The sequence below is a fragment of the Cavia porcellus genome, unplaced genomic scaffold, assembly GCF_034190915.1.
Source record: "Cavia porcellus strain 051 isolate PalLab524CR breed Dunkin Hartley unplaced genomic scaffold, mCavPor4.1 scaffold_26, whole genome shotgun sequence".
Classification (NCBI taxonomy): domain Eukaryota; kingdom Metazoa; phylum Chordata; class Mammalia; order Rodentia; family Caviidae; genus Cavia; species Cavia porcellus.
The window spans coordinates 39,819,236-39,846,724 of NW_026947509.1; the positions used below are offsets into that span (position 1 = coordinate 39,819,236).

Here is a 27,489-nt window from a genome sequence, read left to right on the forward strand (position 1 = left end):
AAATCCTGAGTCCATTGATTGAAGTCTCTGTATCCAACATCATGATTACATCAAACCTTGCTTTCCCATGACAGGTGATGATGGTGACAGAAAAAAGTAACCATTGTATTTGATATTTTTATTGCCCACTAGAAATGTCACTCAAATCTCACCCATTTGAAGTATTTTCCCAATGTCAGTTCAGATCTATTTGTGACTTTATCTCATCTTTCCTGATCCCTACCCACTCACTCTGCTTTTCATTTTCATAAGCATCTCTCCAACTATAGGCTCCTGCACCATCTGTTTCTCCCTCCTGTGACTGTCCTTTAAATTTCTCTAAGGCAGGCTCCATCAGCACATACATTCGTGCATCTGTTAGTTAGGTCTTTGCTGATCACCTGAACAAAGTAATTCCACCCCAAAAGAAAATACTTTCTATTACATCCTCTTACTCCATTATTTTATTTAGTCATGTTTTCTATCACTGCTGTGTGCATTTACCTACCATCCAGAACTATGCCTACAACATGGTAGGCTCACAAAAATATGTTTGAAGAAATGCAAATGTTTCATTTATCCTAATTAACATCTGTGCTGAATTTCCAGAGACAGCTACAACAGTCTGACTGTCAGAATTCATTAATGAAAAGGGTCTTTGATACCTACATGCTCTTTTTCCAAGTCAACCAGTCAGCCACCGCACTGAAGCATGTATTTGCCTCTTTGAGATTGTTTGTATGCAAGGTAAGGATCCTTCAGGTTCCCAGGAGGGCTCATTTAAGGATGATAACGTGCACATCATAATCTTTGTGTCCCTTGATATGGAGAGAAAAAGGTTTGCTTTCTTCTGCTACTTATTAATATGATTTCTGGGCTGCAAATGAGTTGACAGATTTTCCATGCTTGGATACCAAAAGGAAATAAAATTAGTGCCTAATCAATAGTTAAATGGATTCCCAGTAATTGTATGAGCAATGTTAGTAAAATACATTCCTGCACATGTCATATCTTTCTATGTCAAGTTAAAGGGTTTACATTAAAGTAGGTACAGACACTGTGAGGACACCTGTAAATAACACTCTGGGATTTTAACCATGTCAAATAAATAGAAGACATCTCAAGGTTCTCATTCAATTACTGTGGGCTATTTTCAGCTACTGATGATGTAGAGAATTATATAGACTTTCATGAATGAAAGTATACCTTGCTTACCTTCAAATGGGAGAAAGAGAGTAAACTAAAACAGAAGAGGGATTTTTCAAATGAGAATGGACAGAGAAAAATGAAGGAAAGTTGTCCATTCCACTCATTCGTTTATTTCTCCAGTTTCCCTCAGCGTTCTTTCAAGGACCTGCTGACCTCTGTGGATCATTCTGCTATGAAGTCCTGAAATGTTGTAATCACCGGTCACGATCAACTCAAATGGAAGCCTCAGCTCTTCTATACTTCTTCATGAGAAAGAATTTTGAATTTAACAAACAGAAGTCAATTGTCCGGTCCCACTTACAAGTAGGTGGTACCAACTTTCATTAATTCTCTTATAAAAGCATGCACAAGCCCCTAAATTAGACCTGCAGCACCGTAAACCAACAAGGCATTTTGCTTAAAGAGGTTCATTTTTCTTTTCCTTTTCAGCTCATCAAAGCTGTAAGCCAGTTAATAGCTGATGCTGGGATTGGAGGCTCTCGCTTTCAACACTCCCTGGCAATCACCAATAATTTTGCCAATGGAGACAAGCAAATGAAAGTAAGAAGTGCTTTGTAGACTTTTCTACAGAATCTAAGATAAACTGAAACTCTTGTTGTGAGCTAGAAAAAAATCATTAAATATTAATTCTTCATTTTGTTCATTGGGATTCTGAGCATATATTTTTAGTCATTCAAATTGATAGCTTTGACTTTTTTTTTTTTTTTTTTTTTTTTTTTTGTCGTACCAGGGATCGAACTCATGACTGCTTGCTTGCAAGGCAAGTGCTTATGCCACTGAGCTAAATCCCCAGGCCTAGCTTTTACATTTATAGCACATAATCTGTTAAGTGGCATTCCCAAGACATATGTTATATAACAAGCAGATTAACCATCAATAGTCAGAAATAAAACAGTTCACTTACAACCCCAATCTTAGACAAGTACTTCTCATCTTTCTTTTTGTGCTTTCTATAGATTTTTTCACTTCTGATCATTATATGAAAACTAAAGGTGAGCTTGGGTGATAACTACATACAAAGATTAAAACAATGATTTAAGATCTTGTCGCCTACTGATCCTGTTTTGCCCTCCTCTCTTTCTGTTCAAGTCTTCCTTGTTCACTTCAAGTATGCTCACCCCATAGGATTATCCTTAGAAATCAAAAGGATACTAATAGTATCTTATAGGCAAAAAAGCACTTTGTTTGATAATATCAATCAAAGTTCAACAAAGGAATCTCTTTCATCCAATCTTTTGTCATATGCCCATCCCTAAAACAATCTTTGTGACCAGGGAGATCAAACAGTATAATTGGCCAGATAAGTGCCATGTGCTCCCCTGGTGTCAGACTAAGGATGAAATCAGACTTGTTCAGATCATCACGTGAACAACAAGAGCTGGGGAGGGCAGGCTGTCAAGGACTATGGAGATGCTACTAACAGGAGGAGGTAGGCTTGAAGACAGAATAGTGTCTAGTGCAATTCTTACCTCCAAATGTGTGAGTGTAGCCACAGTTGTAAGACCCAGAATCTATATATGTAGCAAACGAACACATTTGTGAACCACATACCAAGCATCCACACTGTGAGGTCAACCATAATTAAATAGCATGGCTTGAAACAAGTTCTCCTAGGAACTCTAAGTAGATAATGACCCAGCCTCTCTCTTTTCCAAAGAACAGCAATTTCCCAGCAGAAGTGAAAGACCTCACTAAACGAATCAGGACCGTTCTGATGGCCACAGCTCAAATGAAGGAGCATGAAAAGGACCCTGAGATGCTGGTGGACCTTCAGTACAGCCTGGCAAACTCCTATGCAAGCACCCCTGAACTGCGGAGGACCTGGCTGGAGAGTATGGCCAAGATTCATGCCAGAAATGGAGACTTATCTGAGGTGATCAGCAAAGGCTGACACATTCACCATTACATTGAGCTCTTTTTTTAAAATTTTATTTAAAAAGAAAAAGAGAAAAAACAAAACAAAACAAAGCAGTGTAAGGGTACAAGTAATACAGAACTACAAAAGAAAAAAGTAAGAAATCACCAGTTAATAGATTACACACTATCATCTTAGAGATAGTTACTCAAGTCACAGTATCAAAGCATACAAACTGAACATTCAAACAGAGAGAATGCAAACAGTTGTGTTCAATGATCCAACCAAAAACATTAATATGGTCAGCTATTTAACACCCCTAAACACACTTGCAGTTGTATCCCTTAGAGTACTTTCTTTCCCTCCCCTTTTTACAACAAAATTTACACATTTTGGGTTTTATTACTCCTTAGTTCTTATTACTTTTTTTTGGAAGAGAATAAAGTCAAATATGGCAAAACAAAGCTGTCAGTCAAAACCAAGAATAGACATAGTATATGATGTAAGAACAGAGTACAAGGTTATCAACAATGGTTACCATAATGTCTCTTGTTTCCTTAAAAAGAATTGTCTATCTCATTAGGTATTATAAAGTTGAACAAAACAGTAGAGAACAAGAACAATAAAACTTAAACATTGTAAAGATTACAGGACTTACAAAGGAGACAATAGTCAAACCAGAATGGGCATCTTAGTGAATACATTGAACTCTTTATCAGCATGACTCCACTTTCTCACACAGCATGAATTATAAAAAAAATTATTATATCTTCCCATTTCTCTATATATGACACAGCTATACTTTATATGCAATAAGTTTGCATGCAAAATTTAAGAATGCCTGAGTCCACGCTGATGGCCTGAGATAAGGGTCGGGTGGGAGGCGGTGCAGCAACACGTGAAAGCAGCCCGGATGAGGCTAAAGAGGACAGTAATTACACTGTCTGGAAATTGAGAGTCCCATAAGGTAGTGTTCTATGTTCCACAGCATTTTCTTTACCCTTGGAGTTAATAGGAAAAGCTACCTACTGTGTAGTGAGTAAACCCGGGCAGAGGAAATCAGTCCTTACTGCAGCTAGTCTGAACTGGCCATGAGAGAATTAACTCCTTATGCCATACAAGGAGAGATCACTGACAAAGCTGTGGAACCATACCTAACTTTCCTATGTCAGCTTTAACACTGGGTGGATGCATATGCAGCAGTTCATCCCCGCCAGGCTCCTGGGTGCCAAAAGGGAAAGTTCTGCTTATTCTCAGAACTATGGCTCTCTTGGGAAGAGATAAATTTGTCTACAATGACCCCAAAACCTAAAGCTTTTGTGGTGATCAGGGTTTGTGAGACAGAAAGCAGAAGCTTGTTTTGGCAGCAGTTTGGCAAGAAGAGAGAACAACTGTAGTGCCATTAGACAGACCCAACAATGGTAAAATCCTTCCAGCAACCTTAAAAGGAAAAATCTGAAGTTATTTAGAACTTTCAACAAGTCATATTTTAATATGCACTCAACATTTAAGGCTTTGTAGGAAATACTAGAGAAAGATCAAATACCATCCGTATAACCCAGTTTAGGGGGTATACATGCTACTCCAGGTCACACTAGTTAATCAAGTGCTGTCCCTCTAGACAAGCATTTTCAATGCAGTACAACTTGAAGAGGGCTATCATTGGAGGTAGAAAATCCTTAGACACAGATTATCCCTAATTTATGCTGAAATTGAGAGTTTATAGTGATAAGAAGATACCTGGGAATTTTTTTTTTAAAAATCTGGGCTTAGATGTTAAGAAAGGAAGGTAACTTTGTGAGAAAATTCTTCAACTCAGTTCATTCACCCATCTCAAACTATATCAAGAACCACAATGTCCCAAATTGTGTTCTTTTATTTCATTTTACTCTTAAGATTAATATTTTGAAATTTTTTCTGGATAACATATTCTGTCACGAAGTAATGACTCGCCTTGATAGATTAGCCCTAATTAGATATGGAGTAAGAGCCTTTCTGTAAACGTGTTTGCTTTGTTTCCTGGCACAGGCTGCTATGTGTTACATCCATATAGCTGCACTCATCGCTGAATACCTGAAAAGGAAGGGTAAGTGAGACAACTGTGGGAGAGAGGACCCAAGAGTCAACGTGCTAAAATCTAATTTAGGATTCATTGATTAATTTTGCTTTCTATTAATCTCAGTAATGTTTTAGCAGATAACATGGCCTTTCCCATGTCTTTCTCATTATGCAGTACTTGAAATTTTTAACTCTTGTCTATTATACCATCTGCCTGTTTATTTTATGTACAGCAAGATTGACTCAGTGGTCAACTTCTTGATTAATAACTTATAGTTTCATAACCTTGTATTAACCAAAACGTTTAGCTATATCCTAACATCATCTTGCACTACCATAGGTTACTGGAAAATGGAACAGATTCACACAGCATCCCTGCTCCCAGAGGACACCCACCCCTGTGATAGCAACCCACTACTAACAACTTCAGGCGGAGGAAGTGAGTGACCTAACCACTTGTTGGCCTCTGGCACAGAGAAAGCCTCATTACTGCTCTATTTGGCTCCAGTGAAACCTTCTTAAATGTCGTATTAGAAGCAAAATCTCACACCTATGGAATTTACTCTGCAAAATCCTTAAGCTCCTGCCATTTGGAAATCCCATCCAAAACATATAAACTTTAGATTACTGAAAAGTTCTCAGCAAAATAAATGCATATCATCCAATGTTTGGGCTTAGGAGTTATGGTCATATTTAGCTACCAATATCTGCATGCCAGTCTGCCATTGGGATTTTTTTATTGAACATGTCCCTAGAAAATGGAATGTATTTATCAGTAAGCTCTGAAGTGGGGAAGCTGCTTGTTTATAATGCATTAGGTTAAATGCATATCCCTCGGCATGTGTCTGACATATATTGGAAAACCTTAATATGTTTTTATGTCATGCTTCTGAGTTAGAGGAGTAAGCCTCTTACAATATACAAGTAGGTAAGAATATAGCTGAGCATAGGCAACTCCAGAAAGTACAGGTACCTCACATGTCTTAATAAATATCATTTGAAAGATGTTTCAACATTTCTTTCTATAATCAATTCACCTATGTAGTTATCAAAGAGACATCAATATAAAAAGTAGGAAAGCCGATTTTAAAAAAACAAGGTTTAAATTGCATTAATTATAATTTCTCCTATGCTTGGGGAGTGATAATTTAGTGACATAGCTAATGAGATGCTTATGGAAAATGAAATCATTTCACAAAAGTGTAAGCAATAACTCAGTACTTGACACATGGAAGGCTCCATGCTGAGTACTGTACCAGCAATGACTCAATTAATGGCCACAGTCCTTTGATTTCCTCTGGTTTTTGGGTGAGAAAACCAAGAAAGGGAAAATAACCTGCTGAGAGCTGGTGTTTGGCTAAGATGGGACCAGAGTTGAGAGTTGGGCTGGCACTGCAGACTGTCACCCTAATCATGCTCTCCTCACTGCCGAGACTGACTCCCTTTCTGGGACCAGCTGTTCCTATACTCCTGGAAAGTCTGTTAGTCTCTTTTAGATCTTTATGATGTTACTTTCCAGGTTACTAAAATTTAAGAAGGTTTCGGGATGATGAAAAAGAGTGAAAACTAGTGAGAACTGAGCATTGCAAAGATACTACTTTAGGGAACAAAAATGATCAAGATACATGACTCCCTTATAATAGTCCTTCAAAGAGAATAAACTAGGGTATACTGCAAACACACTAATTTTTAAAAATAAAATAGTTTTATATTTTAAATTACAAATTTAAAAATAAAAGTAAGGAAAATGTACTGATTGTTCTAGACATTTTTCTCAAATTGTAATGTTTTAAATCTTTCAAACTTTTTGAGATAGATATTCATGTCTCCAGCTTAACAGCTGAGTACAACAGACTCAGAAAGGCTATATTAAACCAGGACATTGCAAATGTGTTACCTACATCTACCACTTTGTGTTCGAAACTCCCATACTACTGCTTTACAGGAAGTATGCTACCTGAAAATTATACAAAAATAATTAAAGGGAAACGTGACAAGAAGACTACTTATCTATAATCACACTCTAACCAGCTTATTGATTATGAGAAGATTATAATGCTATGACTTGTGACATCATAAAGAAAGTCAATAATCTAATCCCAACAAGATTTGACTCTATCAATGTTTCATTTTGCTTGATCCTGCCAAGGCCTGTTCTCCATGGGATGGCCAGCTTTTCTGAGCATTACACCAAATATTAAAGAAGAAGGAGCAATGAAAGAGGATTCGGGGATGCAAGATACACCCTACAATGAGGTTAGACTACCATGACCTAATGTGTGATGATTAAGTTTTTAAAAATGCATTGAGCTGTGATACTAAGCTGACTCAGGGGAAAGGAGCTAACTCAAAAATCTGATAAAATTACTCTATGTTATGATTTCAACAAACAAAATAAATTAGGCTAAACTTAAGCCAAGATTAATAGATACCAGATTCCACTGATAAAGCATAGTTTTCAATGAAAATTTTAGCTGAGCTCCCTTTGCTTCTCTAAGAACTCCAGTGTACACAGTCAGCTCTTTTATAAGACAAACAGTGACTAGTCTTTTGGTGAAGATGTTAAGGGCTGCTAAAATTTTTATAAACTTGTCAAAGCTTTTTTTAAAAAATACATTAGCAAGTATATTTGTAAGTGCAATTATACCTCACTAGTTTCTTCAAAAAACAAAAGGAGCTGATAGGCAAATGTAGTTGTTTTTCATTAATAAAAACAAGACATTGTCTACTTGAAATTAGCAACAATTTTGGCAAAGAAAATAGAGTTCCTCTCACCAACTAATAAAATAATATTTAAAAATTTTAATATTACTTTGGTGGGAAAAAAGGATACAGAATGCAAATTCAAGAAGGGACTTTGATAAAATTTTATATGTAGTTCATAAACTTGATGTATATTTCAAATAAACAAAAGAAAATGTAATTATGTATTTATAGTGACTATTTGAAGTAATGTTTAAGGACTATTTCTTAAAGGACATTGTTGGAAACATTTCAACAGTATTATACATTTTTTGGAGCTTATATAAAGCTCCACTTCAGTTGGTTATGAATTCATGTATCACCAATCTATGACGCATTAAGAGTTATGAAACACAGATAAACAAGGCATAACTCTTGATCATAAAGAATTTTATAACATGAGAAATGCAGATTCCTTCAAGGTGGTAAGTGGGCAGTTAGAAATACATGCTTGGTAACTATTTGTCTAGATATCATATATGGTTACAATTTTAAAAGGAATAATTTTTTGCATGAAAGTGATTGGAATAGGATAAATAGATATATAGAGGCTGATCAACAACTACAGCATGTTTTAAATTTACAAACTATTATAGTAAATAATACATTGCCAATAATCCCACTTGAAACAAGCCTCTTCATTTCATTCTGGCCACTTTCTGAAGCAGTTGTAAAAATCTATTCTCCTAAGTAGCTTCAAAAAGTGTGATCAACAGTAGAGTGAGTTTTGCTGCTGAGTGCCATCCCAGAAAGGTGGGCTTGTAAAAACAAGATGGTGTGACCTTGTGCACCTCATTCACTCAGTCAGGCACCCTTTGCAACTTCTGGCTCTGCCCCAAAGTCAAAATGACTGTGAAAGGTGAATGTTTTGAATTGATTCAGAACATCAAGGCAGACAGGTCAGTGTGCCTCTATACTCACAAAAGAGGACTTACAGAACTGCTTCAGAAAGTGGCAGGAATGATAGGATAAGCATGTTCAAAGCTAGAGGGGGGATATTTGAATGGTGATTAATACCAGTGTGTTTGTTATTATAATACATTTATTTTTTTGTCTTTTTCGTTTTTATCGGTACCAGGGATCGAACTCATGACTGCCTGCTTGCAAGGCAGGCGCTTATGCCGCTGAGCTAAATCCCCAGCCCCTATAATACATTTTTTAAAATGTGCACATTCACTGCACATTTCTGTAACACAATCCTATGTAAAAGCTCTCCATAGTTTTGTACCAGATGTTGACATTTGATGGGTCTTGAAGATGTCAAATGAGAACAGAGAGTCCTTACAGATGGGGTAACGACACAGGCAAAAGAGTCCAGGAAAGAAAGTATGCTAGGAACACAGTGCACCACTCCATATAGCCAAAGTGCAAAGTCCAAGGCAGAGTGTTGGGTGGAAGAGGCACAGTGGAGCACAGAGGAGCTCGGTGCCTGTGCATGGACCTCCTCCCATGCCAGGCTGGAGACTTTGGACAGGAGGTCATAAACTGGAGTTTCCACAGAGGTTTATGGCAAAGGAGATCAGATTTATGTTTCAGAAAGAAAGATTACCACACAGTGGCCAAGGGTCAGAGAACATAAACTTGCTAGACAGCTACTCCAGGGGCCTGGGAGTAACAGGACTTTGAGTAGTCAGTAACAATGGCAATGGAAACACACAGAAAGAGCTGATGGCACTTCATAGATTTGAATTAGCAGGTCTGTTGCACTTGTTAAGTGATAACAGTGAAGAAAATAGAAGACTCCAAGAAAATACTGGCATCCTTCCCTAGGATTTAATTGCAAATAACAAAGGCAGCAAATTTAGAATCTCACTAAGAAACAACTTGGCAAAGCAGTAGCTTAGAAATTGCGTTTTAGGAATGAGCCACAACTTCAGTCTAAAATTTTCCTTTGGGGCATTATAGAATATTCTGGTGGAGCAGCTGTATATGTGTGTGGAGTTCCTTTGGAAATCAGAGCGATATGAACTCATCGCTGATGTCAACAAGCCTATCATTGCCGTTTTTGAGAAGCAACGAGACTTCAAAGTATGTATTGGAAACTTCTAGGAGCTAGTTAAAATCTGCTCCTTCACCTTGGGAAATTGCGTGCAGTTCTCAAAAGCTAAATAGGAGCTCCTTTTTTCCATCATCATTTAATGACTTTTTGATTTATGGTTTTAGAAATTATCAGATCTCTACTATGATATTCATCGGTCATACCTAAAAGTGGCAGAGGTGGTGAATTCAGAGAAGAGGCTGTTTGGCCGCTACTATCGTGTGGCATTTTATGGGCAGGTGAGTTCACAAGGAGTAACATGGCCTGTAAATTCTGTTGAGCAGTAGAATGTTGTCTTTCGTGATTTTAAATCATCTGACTATATACGCGAGGGAGTTGAGAAGATGCAGATATCCATGCATTTGCCTAGAGAAATGTGGTAAATTGAAAAACAAGTGGCCAGAGAAATTCATAAAACGGTGCAAATCAAGCAAGAACAGTGATTTCTAAGTGACTGAAGATAGAGAGTTCTCACCTTTTAACATTTTCTTCTCAGTTCACTCCAACATTGTTTTCTTAATACGTGTGTACAGTACATGTATCTTACAGTCATGTGAGGACTGGATACAGGTACATAATACAATGTGCTTCTTTTTTTTTCCTAATTCCTTTCCCATCCCTCTTTTTCCCCTCCTCCTCCTCCTCTAAATCACTCCCAAAATACTTAGCCAAATGTTTATATCATTGATTAAAGTGAAATCAAATGGAACATGTTTCAAGAAATGACATTCATAACATTCTAAGAAAGAAAAGAATCCACTGTGTCAAACCTGTGACTCAACAATATTGCAATTTCTTTTCTCCTATTTTCAAATTACCACTGTTTCCAAACAGAACATTATATACCTCTTTTGTTTCCTGGGTTATAGGTCAGTGTAATTATCTTTCTCAGTTTTTTTGCATCAGCAATGAACAAGACTTAAAATATTAGCTAGCCAGTGCATTTGCCTAAAAGCAAACACGTGGTACATTAACTATGGATATCTTTTCATACAGTGCTTGGCATGGGATAAACCCAGGCACGTCTTTTTGACTTATATCATTCTTATATTTCAGCAGATGTGTTGCAGGTTGTTCTTTTTATGGATAAACATGCCATTGTCTTATTTTCAGTTTCAATGAGTGTGAGCCTGCTTTCCTTTTTTCCCTTCATGTGAAGCACTCTTTCACACAGGTTCTCGTTCTCCTCGGGACCTTTTAAGTCGTAAACGAATCAAATTCAGCATAGCCATTCTAGATCATTTTCTACTGCACTCTTCTGAAAAGCATATTTTCCTCTGACCAACAAAGATGCTGAAAAGCTAACTTCTGAATTAATAAAGATAGATTCTCTCTGTCAGAAGAGTATCAAAGAGTGACCACTTACCTTAGGCACCTGCATCTGAACTAGGGTTCTCTCACTTCACAGGGCATTGGAATTGTGGAAACAGAGAGGCCTAGTGGTATGAAGCTAACACAGTCTACAGGGAAAAGCTTAATTTAGACATTCTCAGGGCACGTAGAAAAGAATGTGAACTATCTGTTGTACACATATCTCTTTAGTGACAGAGAAGTGTGAGACTCTTCCAGCAAGGAGGAAAGAACGGAAGGGATGGTACTGGGAGCCATGCGAAATTAAGCAGTGTGTGACCTCAGTGAATCATTACCATGAAAAAGGGCAGAAAACACTGTGAAGAAGGCGATATGAGAGTGTATGAAGGGGAAAGATAATTTCAAGGGAGATGAGCCCAGACTAACTGAGCAGTAAAGAAGGACCACACAAGATACGCATTTATTTATTTCACCAGTAAGAGTAATGAAATACCATTAATACCACAGGCATGAAAAATAGGTTACTTCCTGATGGTTTCTCCAACTAAAATCTAAGATGCAGGCTATTAAACAGGTAGAAACAAATCTTACTGCTTCTAATTAGTTTTTAATGCTGATGTTTACTCTTTTCTTCTTTTGGTCTTGATTGTTGCAGGCTGTGGTAAGTTCTCTCTCCCTCTCACTTTGCATGTTCTAATGATCCTCACACATCCCTTTGTATGATTTTACTGAACCTTAACTTTGTGCAAATCAACATTTGGTGCAAAGGATAAGCTAATCTCATTTCCATTTATTTTGGGATCATCCTGCATTTTTTGCACTAAATTGCATTTATCCCATTTATCTGAATTACAAAAATGTATCCTTTTTCGTGTGAATCATCATTCTCCATGAAGATAGAGGATATAGTCTAGAATATATCCACACACTGATGTAAATATGAATACAACATTAGCTCTAGTATAGACTGGTATTAGCTAGTTCCAGTTTATTTCAGGGGCTAGGGATACAGCTCAGTGGCACAGTGCCTGTCTGGCAAGCACAAGGTCCTGAGTTCAATTCCTGGTACTGAAAAAAACAAAGCCTGTTTATTTCAGGCCACAAAGCATAGCAGCTTGCCAAGAACGTGAGGGTGGCAGTCATTTCATTGGTGACTGTTCATGGGCATCTTCCTAGAGTTCTGAGAGGACCTGGTCATTGCCACAGAATTTCTTGAAGAAAAAAGACTCTCTGTGTTGGTAAGCTCTGAGCATCCTCAGAAGTGATGGTACCAATTCTCAACATGAAAAGTGGCAGGAAGATAAATCTTTACCCAGCAAGGAAAGCTTCAAAATTTGCAGAAAGAAGTGAAGAAATCTGGAATGAAAACCAAGGCAGAAATAATCTTCCAGTACCCAGATGAAGACTATTGTTGATTAAGCTAGCAAGAAATACTCTTTCAATATCCACACACTATCAGGTTCCATTCAGCTCAACTTTCCTGACCAATATATACTTTTTTGTAATTCTATAAACTCCTTCCTACCTCCATACCACATGAGTATTTTCTACTTTCATTTATAAAGTTTGGCTACTGACTGCTTAACTCACCAACTAAAAGAATTCTTGAAAACCCTCGTACTAAATTAACTGAAGGGGCCATGGGGAAAGATTGAGGAGAGCTTTCAAATGACTTAACTGTCCCTTCTTCACATTCTTTAGGAAAGCATGCTGACTAGAAAGGAACCTGACATTTTTATAAATGCCGCTCGCATTCTCAATTGTCTTTTACATAAAAAAAAAAAAATACCAACCAAACCAAAAAAAAAAAAAAAAAACCAGCTCAACCAAACTCAAAAGGCAAAGTGTTTTGTTACAGGCTCAGACCCAAGACTATACCTCCGGATGGTCCCCTATAAGCTCAAACCTCAGCCACCTTTGAAGAGCTTGTAGAAGAACTCATTAAGGTTAACTTTATAACCAGCAGGTTAGAACCCCAGACATCCTTGTGCAAATGATGCAGTGCCTGCCCCAATACACCAGATGGCATGTGTGAACAATGTATTGAACAGACACAGCCTCTTCATGATTAAGAAATACAAAGTAGATTCGAACACCCTCCTAAGTGTGTGTACAGTGAAGATTCTAAAGAATTAAGATGAACTCCTGGTTACCTGATTGGCATAATATCCATAAACAGAAATGAATTGCTATCCATGATGATGATTGATATCTAATAAATCTCACCTTTTAGCATCCACATTGGAGCATCTTGCAATCATGTTAAAAATATTATAGTAATGTAATATGCAGCAGGATCTTCACCTCTACTAAGTGCGTATGAGTCCATATTTTAGCATCCCATATACTTGTAGTGCTTTCTGTTTATCGTATTGAATGTGGCATTTAATATTAATTGTGTCTGCAATGAGCTAGGCACTGGAAAACAAATGGAAAATTACTGTTTCACTGCTGGGATTTTTAAAAAAGAAGTCTTGCATAGCAATTTCTAACTCATCACCTGGTATCGCTGCCCATGGAAATTTTACACGTAGCAGTTTGTGTAAAGCATTCCACTGAATTCCCTAAAATAATTAATTTGGAGAGTAAAGACACAGCAATGAGGATCAAACATTGCCTATAATTTGTGAAATTCTTGGGCCCTGGTACTCTGCAGGAGAGCAGATGAATGTTTGCTGCAGAATGCAGACATGAGATGCCCCTGGAATTCATTAGCTGGAAGAGCTGGAGGAGTTTTATTCTGTGCACTGAAGGATTTAGATCTCATGATTCTTAAGTGCACCTCCTTGAGTGCAGCTCAGAATCTTCATAAAGAACTTGAGAGGAGTGGGGAAGGTTCATGTGTAGTTTGAAAAACCACCATCTCCACTTTGGAATGTGACATTCCTTTCTATCTCCTCACATATATGAAAGTCACTGAGCTAAACTACATATTCATAGTCAAACATCGCAACTGAGTTCATGCATGCATGGACCTATTTCTCTACATTCTTGTAGCATCCTTTCTTGAAACAATTAGCCTGCTATTAAGGTTTTCTAACCTGTCTTTGGTACACTGTATTTCTCTTGGAATGCACTGTTTTGTTTAAGAACTCTGGATCAGTTAACTATAGCCGCCAGCACACTTATGGTTGACATTCCAGTGATAAGATGGTCATGGCAAGATTGGGAAACAAGTGAAAAGAAGGAGCACCTCCTAAGGAGTCAGGGTCTGGGGGGTCAGCCCACCCTGCTGTATTGCCTATAAGTTTCATAATCCATGTATAGTAACACTGCCGACTCAGAGTCCTTGCTTCAAAATGTGCTGTTTCCTGAGGGATGAAGGCATTTGTTGCACTGTAAAATAACACTTTAAAAAATTAAGCTAACAAAGGCCATACTTCCGGTTGCCTTGAAATGCAACCAGTTTACAGCCTTGCTGCTGGGTTCCCATCAGCTGCATTTAGTTCATAAACTGTGAGTTCCATAAAGAGCTGCAGCTGCCACCCTCCTAAGATAGTGTTCCATAATTAGGGACCATGGCTTGATGGCTTGATGGGTAAAAGGTAAGCATGTCCTTCAGATATTTCCGCCGCTGCCACTTGGACAGTCTCTAAAGCACGTTATACAAACCCTGGCAGAAGAACCCTGGATTCAATGCTTTATTTTTCTATTCCTGCTCCTCCTTAATAGTTTTATAAAACAGTCTCAGTTAGTTACAATCTCCATTCTATTAAAATTAAAGAGCTCTAATCTGTTTCTTTCTAATCAATCACTGTCCAAAATACGGAGACTCAGCAGACTTGCTGAAATAAGCAAATTGTGGTTGTGCTGGAAGCTCAGCTGAAGGTATGTGTGCTTAAGGCTTCAGAGCTGGGCTAAGTGGTTTTATCACCACAGGAGTCGGCACTCAGGTTTCTTTATGGAAATGGGATTTGTGTCTGCATCATCATCCTCACAGCTGGCACTCATCAGAGGCCTCCTGTGCCCTCAGTGTGGCACGGATGGCCTCTCTGAAGGTTTCTGACCATTTTCTCCACCCTGCAGATCAAGAAATCAGGAAAGTCAATAAAGTCACAGGTCATGGCCAAGACCACAGAGCTCATCAGGACAACAATAGACACCTGCTTTCTACCCCGTATTTTCCACAAATTCAGAAATTTGTCAGGGGAAAAGATCGCAGTGAAAATAGCTCTTGATACTCACTTTCATTGTATGGCTGAAGAAAAATAGAAATCTTTTCCTGAAACTTAGTGGCATTTTTTTTTTTTCTTGGTGAGATTGAAGTTGTAAACATTGCCTTGGCTGTGGCCACAGGGAGATGCCGGCTGATGGCCTCAGAAGTCTATTTCTCTGATGTGTCAGTCCATGTTAGCCACTAACTAATGACTTTGAGTCAGACAAAACTCCACAAATCGAGAACAGAGGCCCAGCAGGCAGGAGGTCACGGCAGGCAGGGTAAGCCTTTGCCACCCTACAGGGTGTGGATGAAAGGCAGGAAGCTGTTTTTCATGCTTTCCACATCTGTGTCACTTAGAAGTTCAGGGCCTGGCGACTCCTACTCCACTTTTTGGTGCCTTGAAATATTTCTCAAAGGAATTATTCAATAAAACATGTTTATTGAAAGCAGTGGAATCTTACCTAGTTACATCTGGAGCAAATACACCTTTTTAAAGCGTAGATCCTTTAAGAACAATTTCTTTCCTCTGTGTGTTCTTTCAATAAATATGAGCTGTTGAAAAATGAACAAATACAAACATATTGAAATAACCTCCTGGAGGGCAGGCAGCACAGTAAACACTGAGTACGGCGGGTGACGAAGACAGGTTTCCACGGGCCCAAAGTCAATGAGGAACATGGAAATGAACACAGGTAGTCACAGTGTTGGGGAGGGGACATCTTCCCTCACCTTTTGCTTATGACAGCTGTGGCCCTCTTATGATACAAAGTCTCTCTGAATGGTGACCACGTGCGTGGGAGTGAAAATGCTGTGCAAGAGCTGTGCACAGCACAGACATGGGTTTAGTAGTTACTATTCCACTACGAGATTGCCTCAATCAGCCACCAAAAAGGAAAGCAGCATTAGAACATTTTGTCTGACTTACTTGGTATATAATGAATAATTTTGTCAAAAAGGTTTTTTTTTTTCGAAGACCTAAGCCTCTTTTGAACTCCAATAGCTTTGCCCACCCTTAAAAGCCATTTCTTTGGAGGTAAAGGCTGCAGAAAAGAAAACGAGATAACTTGGATTCTTCACTCTCAAATTCATCTAGTGTTCTGAGCTCACATATATTCCACAGGAAGAATACTTCTGTATCTTCATAGAGAAGGAAGTATAAAGATTTTTCTCATTTAATTACCTTCCGATAATAAAATCTTCCCCTTTGCCAGTTTCCAGCCAGACAAATGAATAAAGGCTAAATCCTAGTTTCTCCTATTGGATAAAAACGATGGGGTGGTTGCTGTCTTTAATCCTGTAAGGCCCAGCTTTCAAGAGCATAAAAGAACTATTAGTGAAGCAAATTTAGTAATTATGCTACATATAGTTAGGATGAATCGAGCACATTGACATCATACAGATGCAGCGCTATTTTAAGTGGTGCAAACTAGGAGCTTACTACATGGAATTTGTGTTAAGATAACGATAAAAAGTGCTTAGGTACCTTTATATTCCACATCATGTTATTTGTACTAGTTTCAAAGACTTGTAGAGGACATTAAGAATGATAATTGGGCCTTGCCAAACATGCTCTGTTTTGTGGTCTACCTCAGACTGCCACAAGAGGGCACTCGTCCCCAAAAATATATGACCGCAGATCCATTGATTTCTACAGAGAAAATATATGTAAGATATTTAATGAAGTTCTTTGACATGGCTAGGGAATATTTACATTAATGTCTGTTTATATGATACTTTTTTCTTCAGCTGTTCTTTTTTCATTTCGAATTTTATGGGGTGCTAATCAATGGCCTGGAAAACAATGCAAAGACTAGCTATATTTTTTAAGTAAATTTCTTTCTTTTGCTTGTGATTTGTACCTAAAGTTCCCTAATAAAACCAGTGGTCCATTATGTGTCTCTCATAGGGATTTTTTGAAGAGGAAGAAGGTAAAGAGTATATTTATAAAGAGCCTAAATTGACAGGTCTCTCTGAGATTTCCCAAAGGCTACTCAAACTCTATGCAGATAAGTTCGGAGCGGACAATGTGAAGATAATCCAGGATTCCAACAAGGTACAGAAAAATCAGTGTCCAACCCAGTGCTAAGACTTGGCTTACTGCTTTATTTTTAAATTATATTTATTATTTTAATTCACTGATCCTGCACAGTAAATTACCAAATCTATTCTGGATGTTTTGCTGATTGATTGACTTGTGATTCTTTTTTCTTTTCTTTTCTTTTTTTTTTTGGTCAAAACCACAAATTTTTGTGCAAGTAACTTGTAAGTGATCTTAGAAATAGCTTACTAAATCTACTTCTCTCATAGGTAATTTGCATTTGAACAGTAATTAAAATACTCAAGTGATTGGGCCCCAAAGTAGAACTGAAAGAAATCCAAGTTGCAAATACTTAATTCAGTTCAGGAGGTCTTCCTAGGACAGACTGATTTTTAAGAACCATTCTCCATGATAGTACAAGACTTGTACTGCCCTGTACTAACCTGCAAAGATGTAAGTGATTGTCTGTTGCCTTCACAAAGCAAACTTTACATCTCATGAGGTTACTTAGAACTTGCTTGCATACTTTCATTCATTTAGTAACATCTACTGGGTACCAGGCCCAGGAGAGGGAGCTGGGGTGCAGAGCCTTTTCCATCCAGAGCTCCCAGTTCCCATGGAACTAACAGAAGAACTTGTGGGAGTAGTTGATAGAGTACAGCAAAGTACAATCAAAGAGATGTGGGTCCATCAACACAAGGAGAGCTCCCAGCAGGAGCTCATTTTTCCTGGGGCAGTACTATAAAGGGGAAGGATCTCTGACTGTGAACTGTAGGGTGCAAGGCCTTTGCGGGAAACCCTGAGCATTCTGAGAAACTTAGCACACACAAGGGCAGGTGGGAAGGAAAAAAAGGGGGATGTGGGTTTAAAGAATGGCAGATCTTTTAAAGGCAGGTTGGACAGAGAAGCGTGGTAGAGGATGGAGCTGGAAAAGCTGGTTTGTGTGCAGTGGTGTAGGGTTCTACAGGACCACAAAAAAGACTGTTTATTCCTGTCCTCTTTTACAAGCTGATACTTGGAGAGTTCTGAGGACAAGATCACTGTCAGAGCTTTGCAAGTAGGTTTTTCATTCTCCCTAATTTGCAATTTACAATCACATCCCTGTATGGACAGACAGAACTATTATAGTAGTGCCAGCCTGTGTGGAAAGCATGCACAGAATTCTTGACAGGACAAGACAGTGGAGTGTGCTAGGTGTTTGTCATACTGCTGCGTATCAGATGGTGATCTTGGAGAAATACCCTCTTATCCCCTAGATTTTAATCTTCAAAATGATTACCATTAAACCAGTATTACAGTGTAATTATGATTAGTTTTATTAGGTTTCTCAAATCTCTGGAGTTAATGAGGAAGTGGAAGGGTGGGAAGATGGAGAAAGTTGGAATAAGTTTTAAAAGTCTTCAAGAAGCCAAATGGGACAGGCAATTGAATGAAGGGGAAAAGTGGAGGGCCAACAGCAAGAGAATAGCATGGCAGAGACAAAACAGTGCATGCTGGTTGTAACCATTAATGTAGGTGGCCTCAATTCAGCAATAAAAAGAAACACAGGGAGAGGGGATCAAGAAACAAGATCCATCAGTATACAGTATACAAGAAACACATTTAATGCAAAAGGAAATTCACAGACTGAAAATCAAAGGGGAGAAAACAAGTATTCCATGTGACAGGAGACCAGAAAAGAGCAAGGGTGACTTGCCCATCTACCACAGAAGGGATAAGAAAGACACTGTATTTTCATACAACAGAAAGCTACTCAGCTATAAAGTAGTATAATCTCGAGGCTTTTGTAGGTAAATGGATGCAACTAAAGATCGTGTTTATAAATGAGACAGCGTGAACACTGGCATAAATAACAGAAGGAGTTAGACATTATAGAAGTGATAGAGGAGGAAACACCTACCAGGAGAAGGTGGTAACCAGTTGTTAATTTTTATTGTCTTATCTTGAACTCTTGTAATGTTTTCACAGTTTTTTTAGATTTGGTTCAGTTCTGTCTTGTTTTGTTAGATTTTAGTGTGTCTGATAGTTTGGGCAGCTATTTTGAATATAATGAGATGTATTATGGTAATCATGATTGGTTTCCTACTATCTTGTTTTGAATTCCTATAATGCTCTCATTCTTTTGTTTAATTGGTTTTATTCTGTTTTGTTTGATTTTATTATGTGTGATGGTATAAACAGCTATTTTGAAGAAACTGAGATATTATAGTAACCATTGCTCGTTTCCTATTATCTGGTTTTGAAGTCCTGTAATTCTTTCATTCTTTTGTTTTGATTAGTTTTAGTCTGTTTACTATTATTTTATTTCATTGTGTATGAGGCTATGGACAGCTATTTTAAAGAAAACGAGACATTATGGTAGCCATTGTTGATTTCCTATTGTCCTTTTTTTTTGAAGTCCCATAAATGTTTTCATTCTTTTGATTGGTTTTATATATTTTATTTTGTTTGATTGTATTATATGTGAAGGTATGGACAACTATTTCAAAGAAAACAAGAGATATTATGGTAGCCACTGTTGATTTCCTGTTGTCTTGTTATGAACTTCTGTGTAGCTTGCATTGTTCTGTTCTGATTTGCTTTGTTCTGTTTTGTTTTGTTTTGTTTTATTCTCCTTAAAATAAAAAAACAAAGAAAAGAAGCCAGGCATGGTGGTGCAAGCCCATAATCCCAGCACTTGGGGAGCTGAGATAGGAAGATCACTTTGAGTTGGAGGCCAGTCTGGCTTACAAAGTGAGTTCAGGGCCAGGCTGAACTGCATAACAAAACCCTGCCTCACACACACACACACACACACACACACACACACACACACACACACACACAAAATCATCCCTTTCAACCTCAAGGATAATTTAATCTCAAATATAATTTGTGTGGAGTTTTTTGGGTCCTTCAGCCTGTCTTCCTTGCTACTTATCAGGCTTATATGTCAAAGTAGAGTTGGAATGATTTGTTGTGTATAAAAGAGGGAATCTGAAACAGAAAATATGAAAAATTGTCATCATGTAGTCAACTAAGCATCTAATCTGCTAAACAGACAAGAATCCTCCCTCCATATCAAAGCCAAAAGCCAGTGGCTCCGGTCTAGTATGACACTAACTCACAGAGGGACAAAGACAAGTTTCCACTACCAGAACACTTGCATGTCACACAAAGGCTGCTGGACATGCATTAGCCAATAGAAATTTTTAAAAAGTAATACGAGTCAGGCATGTTGCAGAGTGTACAGGACATGCCAAGTGGGCTCCAGTGCAGCCCCCACCATTGCCAGGCTGCCACCATCAGCCCTGGGCTCTTTCTGTGGCCCCACCTGGCCCTGAAACACTGTGGCTGCCCGTTTTCCTCTGGGGAGAGCAGGAGCCTCCTCCTGGTGCTCACCCAGGGAAAACACAACTTCCCATCTTTTTTCCAGAGGTACCTTGCAGCTGACATACTGATACCCACCCCTTCACACCCCCCCCCAGTCCCAGATCACCCCGGGCTGAGGCAGGAAGATCACTAGTTTGCTGCCTACCTACCGGAACAACTTAATGAGACCTTGTGCCAAAATAAATAAATGAAGGCTGAGGAATGGGACTCGCTGTCAGCTTGTGCCCAGCCCAGGTGAGAACCACACAGAAACACCAGCGGCTCACCACCCTTTCTTTCCCATCATGTGTTAACACAGGTCAACCCCAAGGATTTGGATCCCAAATACGCCTACATCCAGGTGACCTATGTCACACCTTTCTTTGAAGAAAAGGAAATCGAGGACCGGAAGACAGATTTTGAAATGCACCACAACATCAACCGCTTTGTCTTTGAGACACCCTTCACACTGTCGGGCAAGAAGCATGGTGGGGTGGCGGAGCAGTGCAAGCGGAGGACAGTCCTGACAAGTAGGTGCAGGGCTTTCTGGGCCCTGTAGTGGGAATCGGAAGCTGTTCCCATCCTGCAGATAAGTTCCCACAGTCCGCTGCCAGGATAAGCAGCTTTATCCTCTGTCAAACAAGGCCCAGAGAAGCACCCAGAGGAAAAGTGTCCTGGGAGCTGTTTTGCATTGCTTCCCTTGAGACTGTGCAGGCACAGAGGTGTGGGGTCCCTGACTGGGGAAGGGCACAGGCACTGAGCTCGCCTCTCTGTCTTTTCCCTGAATCTGCTCTCAGCTACTGCAGTTACAGCTCTCATCACTGTAGTTTTGGGGTAAGATTCCAGCCATGCTAGGATTCAGCTTCTTCCTCTCTCAAATGAATGCAAGCACTGATCTCCACCCCTACCAGTACTACCCAGGTCTATTCTGTGTGCTAGGCGTGTTTCCTGCCATTCAACAGACACTGGATGCATTCTGAGTAGGTGCGGGCCACTGGTCCAGTCCCAGTGATTCCAATTACTATAGCGTGATTCATGCTTGCAAAGTGCTCACAGTCTGGTAAGAGAATGAGCCAAGTAAAGCAAGAAATCTAGATGAGCACAGCATGAACACAGCTGCTGTGAAGGGGAACACACAGCAGCAGCTCCAGGAGCCCAGTGCAGTCGGGAGCTGGGGTCACCCTGGAGGAAAACACAGTCAGGCTATCTTGGGAGATGCAGGCAGCCCTGGGTTGCACAATGCATGTATGAACTAAATTGTTCTCCAAGCCTGGAGATGCATTCACCACCTGTAAACTGACCCAGAACATGTATCGTAAAAACAATCTAGAATGAAGATGTTACATTCTATTCAGTATATATTTGAGCATGCTTTATTGGATCGATTCCATTTCAGTTACAAAATATAGTAAAATCTCTCATCTTTTCAGTGTCTGGCTATTCTAAAGGTCTTTATCTAACCCTGAGAACATTTCTTTTAGCTAGTGAAGGGCAGAAGTTTAGCAGATGAATGTATTGAGGCAAAAGCTATGACATATGAAGGAAGATGATACATAGGAGGAAAACACAAAAAAAAAAACATGCAGAAGGAATATCTCACATGTTGTGATACAATACATGATCATCTTGGCCTTTGAGGGAATCCTTGACTCTTTACTGATCCTTGATATCTCTTTGTGTGACTTTTGTGCAGCAAGTCACTTGTTCCCCTATGTGAAGAAGAGGATTCAGGTCATAAGCCAATCGAGCACAGAGCTGAATCCTATTGAAGTGGCAATTGATGAGATGTCCAGGAAGGTCTCTGAGCTTAACCAGCTCTGCACAATGGATGAGGTGGACATGATCCGACTTCAGCTCAAACTCCAAGGGAGCGTCAGTGTGAAGGTTGGTAAACACTCCCTGCAGCCCAGATAGATGGATGGGACCAGGGAATCCTCCTGTGAGGCCCTAGAATTTATTTATTTTTTTAACCAAAGATGTAAGAAATGTTTTTGCCATGTGTGCATCCCATCTAACACCTTAATCTGAGTGTTTTAAAATTCTCTTATGTATTTTTGGTGCCTGTAGCTATATCTCTAAGTGTAGCTGAAATAACATGTTTTCTTCTCCAACTCTCCCGTCCTGTCTTCTTGCAGAAAGCATGTTCTAAATCTGCATCCTCATGAATGAATTAACTAATGAATGGACATGGCATTCCTGTACATGTCTACCCATAAGCATTTATAACTGTTCCAAAATAAATCCAGAAAAGAATGCTTATTAGTTGATAAAGCATGCATTAGTGTTTACCTGGCCATTGGGGTTGTGAAAGAAAGCAGATGCTCTCCTCTCAGTGAGTGTCATAGTTAGAATACATAAACTGGGATGGGGATTTAGCTCAGTGGCATAAGTGCCTACCAGGCAAGTATGAGGCCATGAGTTCAATCCCTGGTACCCACCCCCCCAAAAAAAACTATTTGCAAAAGTGTAAGTGACATTTCAAACAGCAGCAAGGGTTGATGCTGAGGTCTGAAGTCACAAGGAGAAGGAAATTAGTGGCGGCAGAGCAGGGAGCTGTGGGAGACCCTGGGAAAGGCGATGCAGTTAGAGGCTTAGGGAGAAGCCTGGGGCTGGACCCCGTACCCTGACCTGGTTTGAGGTGAGGAGTGTGAGGCACTTACTGTGGCACAAAATGTAGTCAGCAATCAAGTTAAAATGATAAATCAATACGATCTTTTTAAAAATCAAAATGAATGCTTAAAACTCCACAATCAACAAAGTATTAAAATTTTAAATAAAGGCAGTGCATTAAACTGGCCTTTCCACACTGCATTAGGGCCTGAATGATGGAAACATCACAGATGCTGACTTTGCTACTGAGCCTGCTATCCTGGCCCCACCCCTGGCTAACCTGAGGAAGAGAAGAAGAAGAGCCAGCAGATAAAAAAAGTCACTGTCCTACTGCAGACAGCAAACATTTGATGGAAAACTAGTTACATTTAAATAGTGTGAACATCCTTAGTGGATGCACGTGTAGGTTTTAAAGCTGTTAGGGGATGAGCAGCCAAGCAGCGGGCTGTCAGGTGACCAGTTTAAGAAGGTAGTAGTGAAGGACAGAGCTCAGGCGCTGCCTTTGGTGGCTTAGTGACCTGACAGAGGACAGCACACAAGGCATTGTGAGACTGGGGTGCTGCCCTCCTTCAACTGTGGAGTAAACTCAGGGCAGGAGGAGAGTAGTTGCGCAATCACAGCCAATGCTCACCTCTCCCGTAGGTCAATGCTGGCCCAATGGCCTACGCACGAGCTTTCCTGGAAGAAACAAATGCAAAGAAATACCCTGACAACCAAGTAAAGCTTCTGAAGGAAATCTTCAGGTAAGATTCTCTTTGCTAGTTAGTTCTTCGTCCTTCAGCCAGGGTGGTGTGAGTTCCCCAAGGAGCTGTCCAAGGAGCCCTCAGAGATGGCAGGGTCTGTTAGCAGCTATTAACTCACGGAGGCCGCCCTGTGAGGCTGGTGTTTAATTTGCTGATGCTGTTGTTAAAGGCAATTCGCTGACGCCTGTGGGCAGGCCCTAGATGTGAATGAGCGCCTCATCAAGGAGGACCAGCTGGAGTACCAAGAAGAACTGCGGTCCCATTACAAGGACATGCTCAGTGAGCTCTCCGCAGTCATAAATGAGCAGGTAAGTTTTGCTTGGTGACACTCGCCACTGCCCACGGATAGAAAGGGCCCATCAGGACAGGGACTGGAGACTTTATTTTGCTGATGAAATCATTTTCTACACCAGCACTGTGTTGCTAGGTTGTTCTCTCCCCAGTGTTTGGCAGTCTCTGGCTCCAAGCAGAGATTGGCTAAGGTAGGATCTGTAAGAAACGAATATGAATGGAGCTGCAGTGGTAATTACCTGTAATCCCAGCACCCTGGAAGAGCAAGTTGGAGCTCAGCCTGGGCAACTTAGTGCTCAGTGAGACCCTATCTCAAAATAAACCTGCTGAGGACATGGCTCATTGCAGTGGTCCTGAATTCAATTTCCAGTGCCAAAAAAGAAAGAATATGAGAGAACCCGAGAACTTTCTTCACTATTCCAAGATGTTTATCCATAGTGTGTGAACTGTTGATTTTCTAGAATTGTGAGTCTGCTCACACACTGGGGAACCCTGAGTGGGACTCCCACTAAGGCTTGCTGCCTGCCCTCTGGGAAGGCCAGGCGGATGTGGTATGCAGTTCCACACATCTGCCAGGATAGGGCGCTGCACAGTGCTAAGGGAAGAGTCGCAGGACTGCTCAAGATCTGTTTTCTGCAGAGGCTGAGCTTCCACAGATGGGAGCAGGTGGCAAAAAACCCATTCCCCTACCACCGCAGGCAGGTCGTGTATGATATCCAGCACGTACTCAACATGTTCCGTAAGCTGTGCACAAAGTGTAACAGTTCAGTAGTCAAGAGTATTTGGGGGTGAGGGTGGGGATGTCAAAAATCAAATTGTTGAAGTGCGGCTTTCTTAACACGTCCCAGCATCCATCACGCCTCACACTTTGACATCTCATACCCATGGTTCCCTGCAGTAACTGGATGTGTTCTTTGTGGAATAACAGAGAGGCACAATGTGAACTCGTGTCCTCGTGGTGCCTTCTACATGGCAGTCAGTCATTTAATATTAGCTACCCTTCCCTTCCTTAAATGATCTACCATTAACATGATTCTCAAAACATGAAAAGTTTTGTTCAAATTACATGCCACATATATGCACCCTTTTTCTACTTTTGCATCTCCTCCCGTCCAGTCTCCATAGCAGCCAGAGAAGAAATGGTTGGCTGACTTAGGTCACAGAAACATCGGTCTCCCTTGGTAGGATCCCTAGGGTAGATAATGCTGGTTTGGGCTTTTTGAGAGGTGAGAATTAAATACTCTTGGCAACGCCTTGAAAGAATGAGGAGAAATTATAGACCTGGAAGTGAAACAAAAAAGAATAAACTAGATGGAGAAGATAGGGAAGGAAAGCTTGTCTCTGACTGTAAATCATGTCTGACCTTGGAATTTGGTCCAAAAAAACGCTTTTCTCTGTTTTTCCTGGCAGCTCTGTCGAGGTCCATGTTTATACAGCTTCTGTTCTTCTGTGTCTAGTATTTCCCTCAGTACTGTAAGCAAGAGTGGTATGTGTCTCTTTTCTTCTTCGCTCTGTCCTTGGTGGCCTCCCAGTCCCCCATCTCTATTTCGCTGATCGTGTTCCCTGTTCATTTCATAGCCACTGGTGCTGTGTAAGTTTTGATTTAATTACAATCTTTTTCCATTTTAAGATCAATGGCGGGGGCTGGGGCTGGTGATAACAGCTGAAGTTCACAACTCCTGCAAGAAAAATACACACTCTAACAACTTCCAAGGTGTACTGGATGTACTTGACCTCATGTGTTTTCAAAACAAAGATGTATTATATACCCAGAGCACCAAAACAAAACAAAAACAGGTGATTAAAAGTAGAGAAAAATAATTTCACTTCTAGGAAAACTTTTCTAAAAGCTGCAAAATTTGGCTTTGTGCTTCCTGGAAAGTGACTCAAAGGAAAGAACCTGATGGATTGCACAACTATTCAGGAAAAGAATTAGATATGTTGGCAGAAAAGATAAACTTTCTCCCTGGTCTCACACTTCCCCAGGGACTTCTCACACAGGATATTGTACAATGGCTTCATGCACTTATATATGGATGCACATATTCCAAAAACAGGTGCCTATACCATCACAACACAATGGAAAATTGTACCGTGGAGCTCTGAAAATTAGATACAATTAGGATCTATCAACAGACAAATAGAAAAATGGGAAGTAGAAAGTTAGAACTAGCCATGCAGTTAATTCTAAAAGTACCAGAAAAGTCTTAACTAGAAGAGGTTTTGAAACCAGATGAAGAAAAAAAGATGCATTCCCTGTTGGAATAGTTAAGCAGCTGTACTTGTAATCCTATCGGTTGATTATAGTTTGACCACATTATACTCACATTGTAAGTTTGCTATAAACTACTCTGACAAGGGGCCTTGGTGGCAGCCACACTCGGGATCCTACACATCTTTCCAGAGATATTACTATTCCCCAATAATCCCTTCCTACTTTGAAAAACAAAAGCAATGGGATAAAGTGCATTAAAATCTGAAGATACCAAATTGCAAGTGAAAAGCAATAGTTGCTTCATAAACAGCCAGCACCTCAAACTGTTTTATAAATAGCCAAAACCATGAAAAGCTTGCTATGGCTTGAGACCAAAGCAGTGGTTATAAGGATGCAGGTGAAATATAAATATAAGATACTCATTTGGTGTCTATTTCAAAATTCAAGGAAAATGTCAGTACTGTGAATTCAACTGAGCAAATGAGCACATAAAACACAGAAAAGCAGCCCCATCTGTGAGTGGCAAGTATGTGAGACGCAAAGGCTATTGGCGTTAAATTGCCTGATGGACACATTAGCAGCCAAATTATTTATACCACCTCTGTGACACCGATCATAAAGAGAACTTACTCTAGGATAAAGGACTCACATTCCTAGAGCTCTGTAGGGACACAAGTAGCAATTCTCTCTCAGAAGAATAGGAAAGCTAGCGGGCACAGCACAGCATGTCCTTGTGCAAAGTTCGTGGGAAAATCTTCATTCTACAAGTTTAAAATATTAAGTCTCTTGTGTAAAGTTATCCTCTAGAGCTATCTGGGCTTTCTGTCAGAGCTTGTTACCATAGTTATACATTATTCTTTAAACACATGTGATAAAATAACATAAAAGGT

At 39.8% G+C, this 27,489-nt stretch overlaps 1 protein-coding gene and 1 long non-coding RNA gene across 18 annotated transcripts in view; one reads left to right on the forward strand and one right to left on the reverse strand.

The window, feature by feature from the left end:
- Nucleotides 1-27,489, forward strand: part of Dock10 (dedicator of cytokinesis 10) — a 266,509-nt gene that overhangs the window by 237,828 nt on the left and 1,192 nt on the right. For 9 of the 17 annotated variants that reach the window (XM_063237241.1, XM_063237242.1, XM_063237240.1 and 6 more), the window contains 15 exons: nt 589-726; nt 1,309-1,491; nt 1,618-1,728; nt 2,846-3,061; nt 5,072-5,129; nt 5,442-5,540; nt 7,251-7,357; nt 9,749-9,871; nt 10,007-10,120; nt 17,258-17,404; nt 21,060-21,270; nt 22,434-22,624; nt 23,993-24,093; nt 24,263-24,401; nt 25,795-25,870. In XM_063237241.1, coding sequence (XP_063093311.1) covers nt 589-726; nt 1,309-1,491; nt 1,618-1,728; nt 2,846-3,061; nt 5,072-5,129; nt 5,442-5,540; nt 7,251-7,357; nt 9,749-9,871; nt 10,007-10,120; nt 17,258-17,404; nt 21,060-21,270; nt 22,434-22,624; nt 23,993-24,093; nt 24,263-24,401; nt 25,795-25,870 — 2,014 coding nt within the window. Of the gene's footprint in view, nt 1-588; nt 727-1,308; nt 1,492-1,617; nt 1,729-2,845; nt 3,062-5,071; nt 5,130-5,441; nt 5,541-7,250; nt 7,358-9,748; nt 9,872-10,006; nt 10,121-11,847; nt 13,804-17,257; nt 17,405-20,023; nt 20,123-21,059; nt 21,271-22,433; nt 22,625-23,992; nt 24,094-24,262; nt 24,402-25,794; nt 25,871-26,014; nt 26,182-27,489 lie in introns of those variants that run through there. The other 8 variants (XM_063237245.1, XM_063237239.1, XM_023567063.2 and 5 more) reach the window with 5 other exon arrangements.
- Nucleotides 12,156-27,489, reverse strand: part of LOC134473290 (uncharacterized) — a 75,227-nt gene continuing 59,893 nt past the window's right edge. Inside the window, exons 2-3 of the long non-coding RNA XR_010043487.1 lie at nt 15,813-15,903; nt 12,156-12,548 (exon numbers count right to left, since the gene is read on the reverse strand). This is a non-coding gene — a long non-coding RNA (uncharacterized LOC134473290). The remainder of the gene's footprint in view (nt 12,549-15,812; nt 15,904-27,489) is intronic.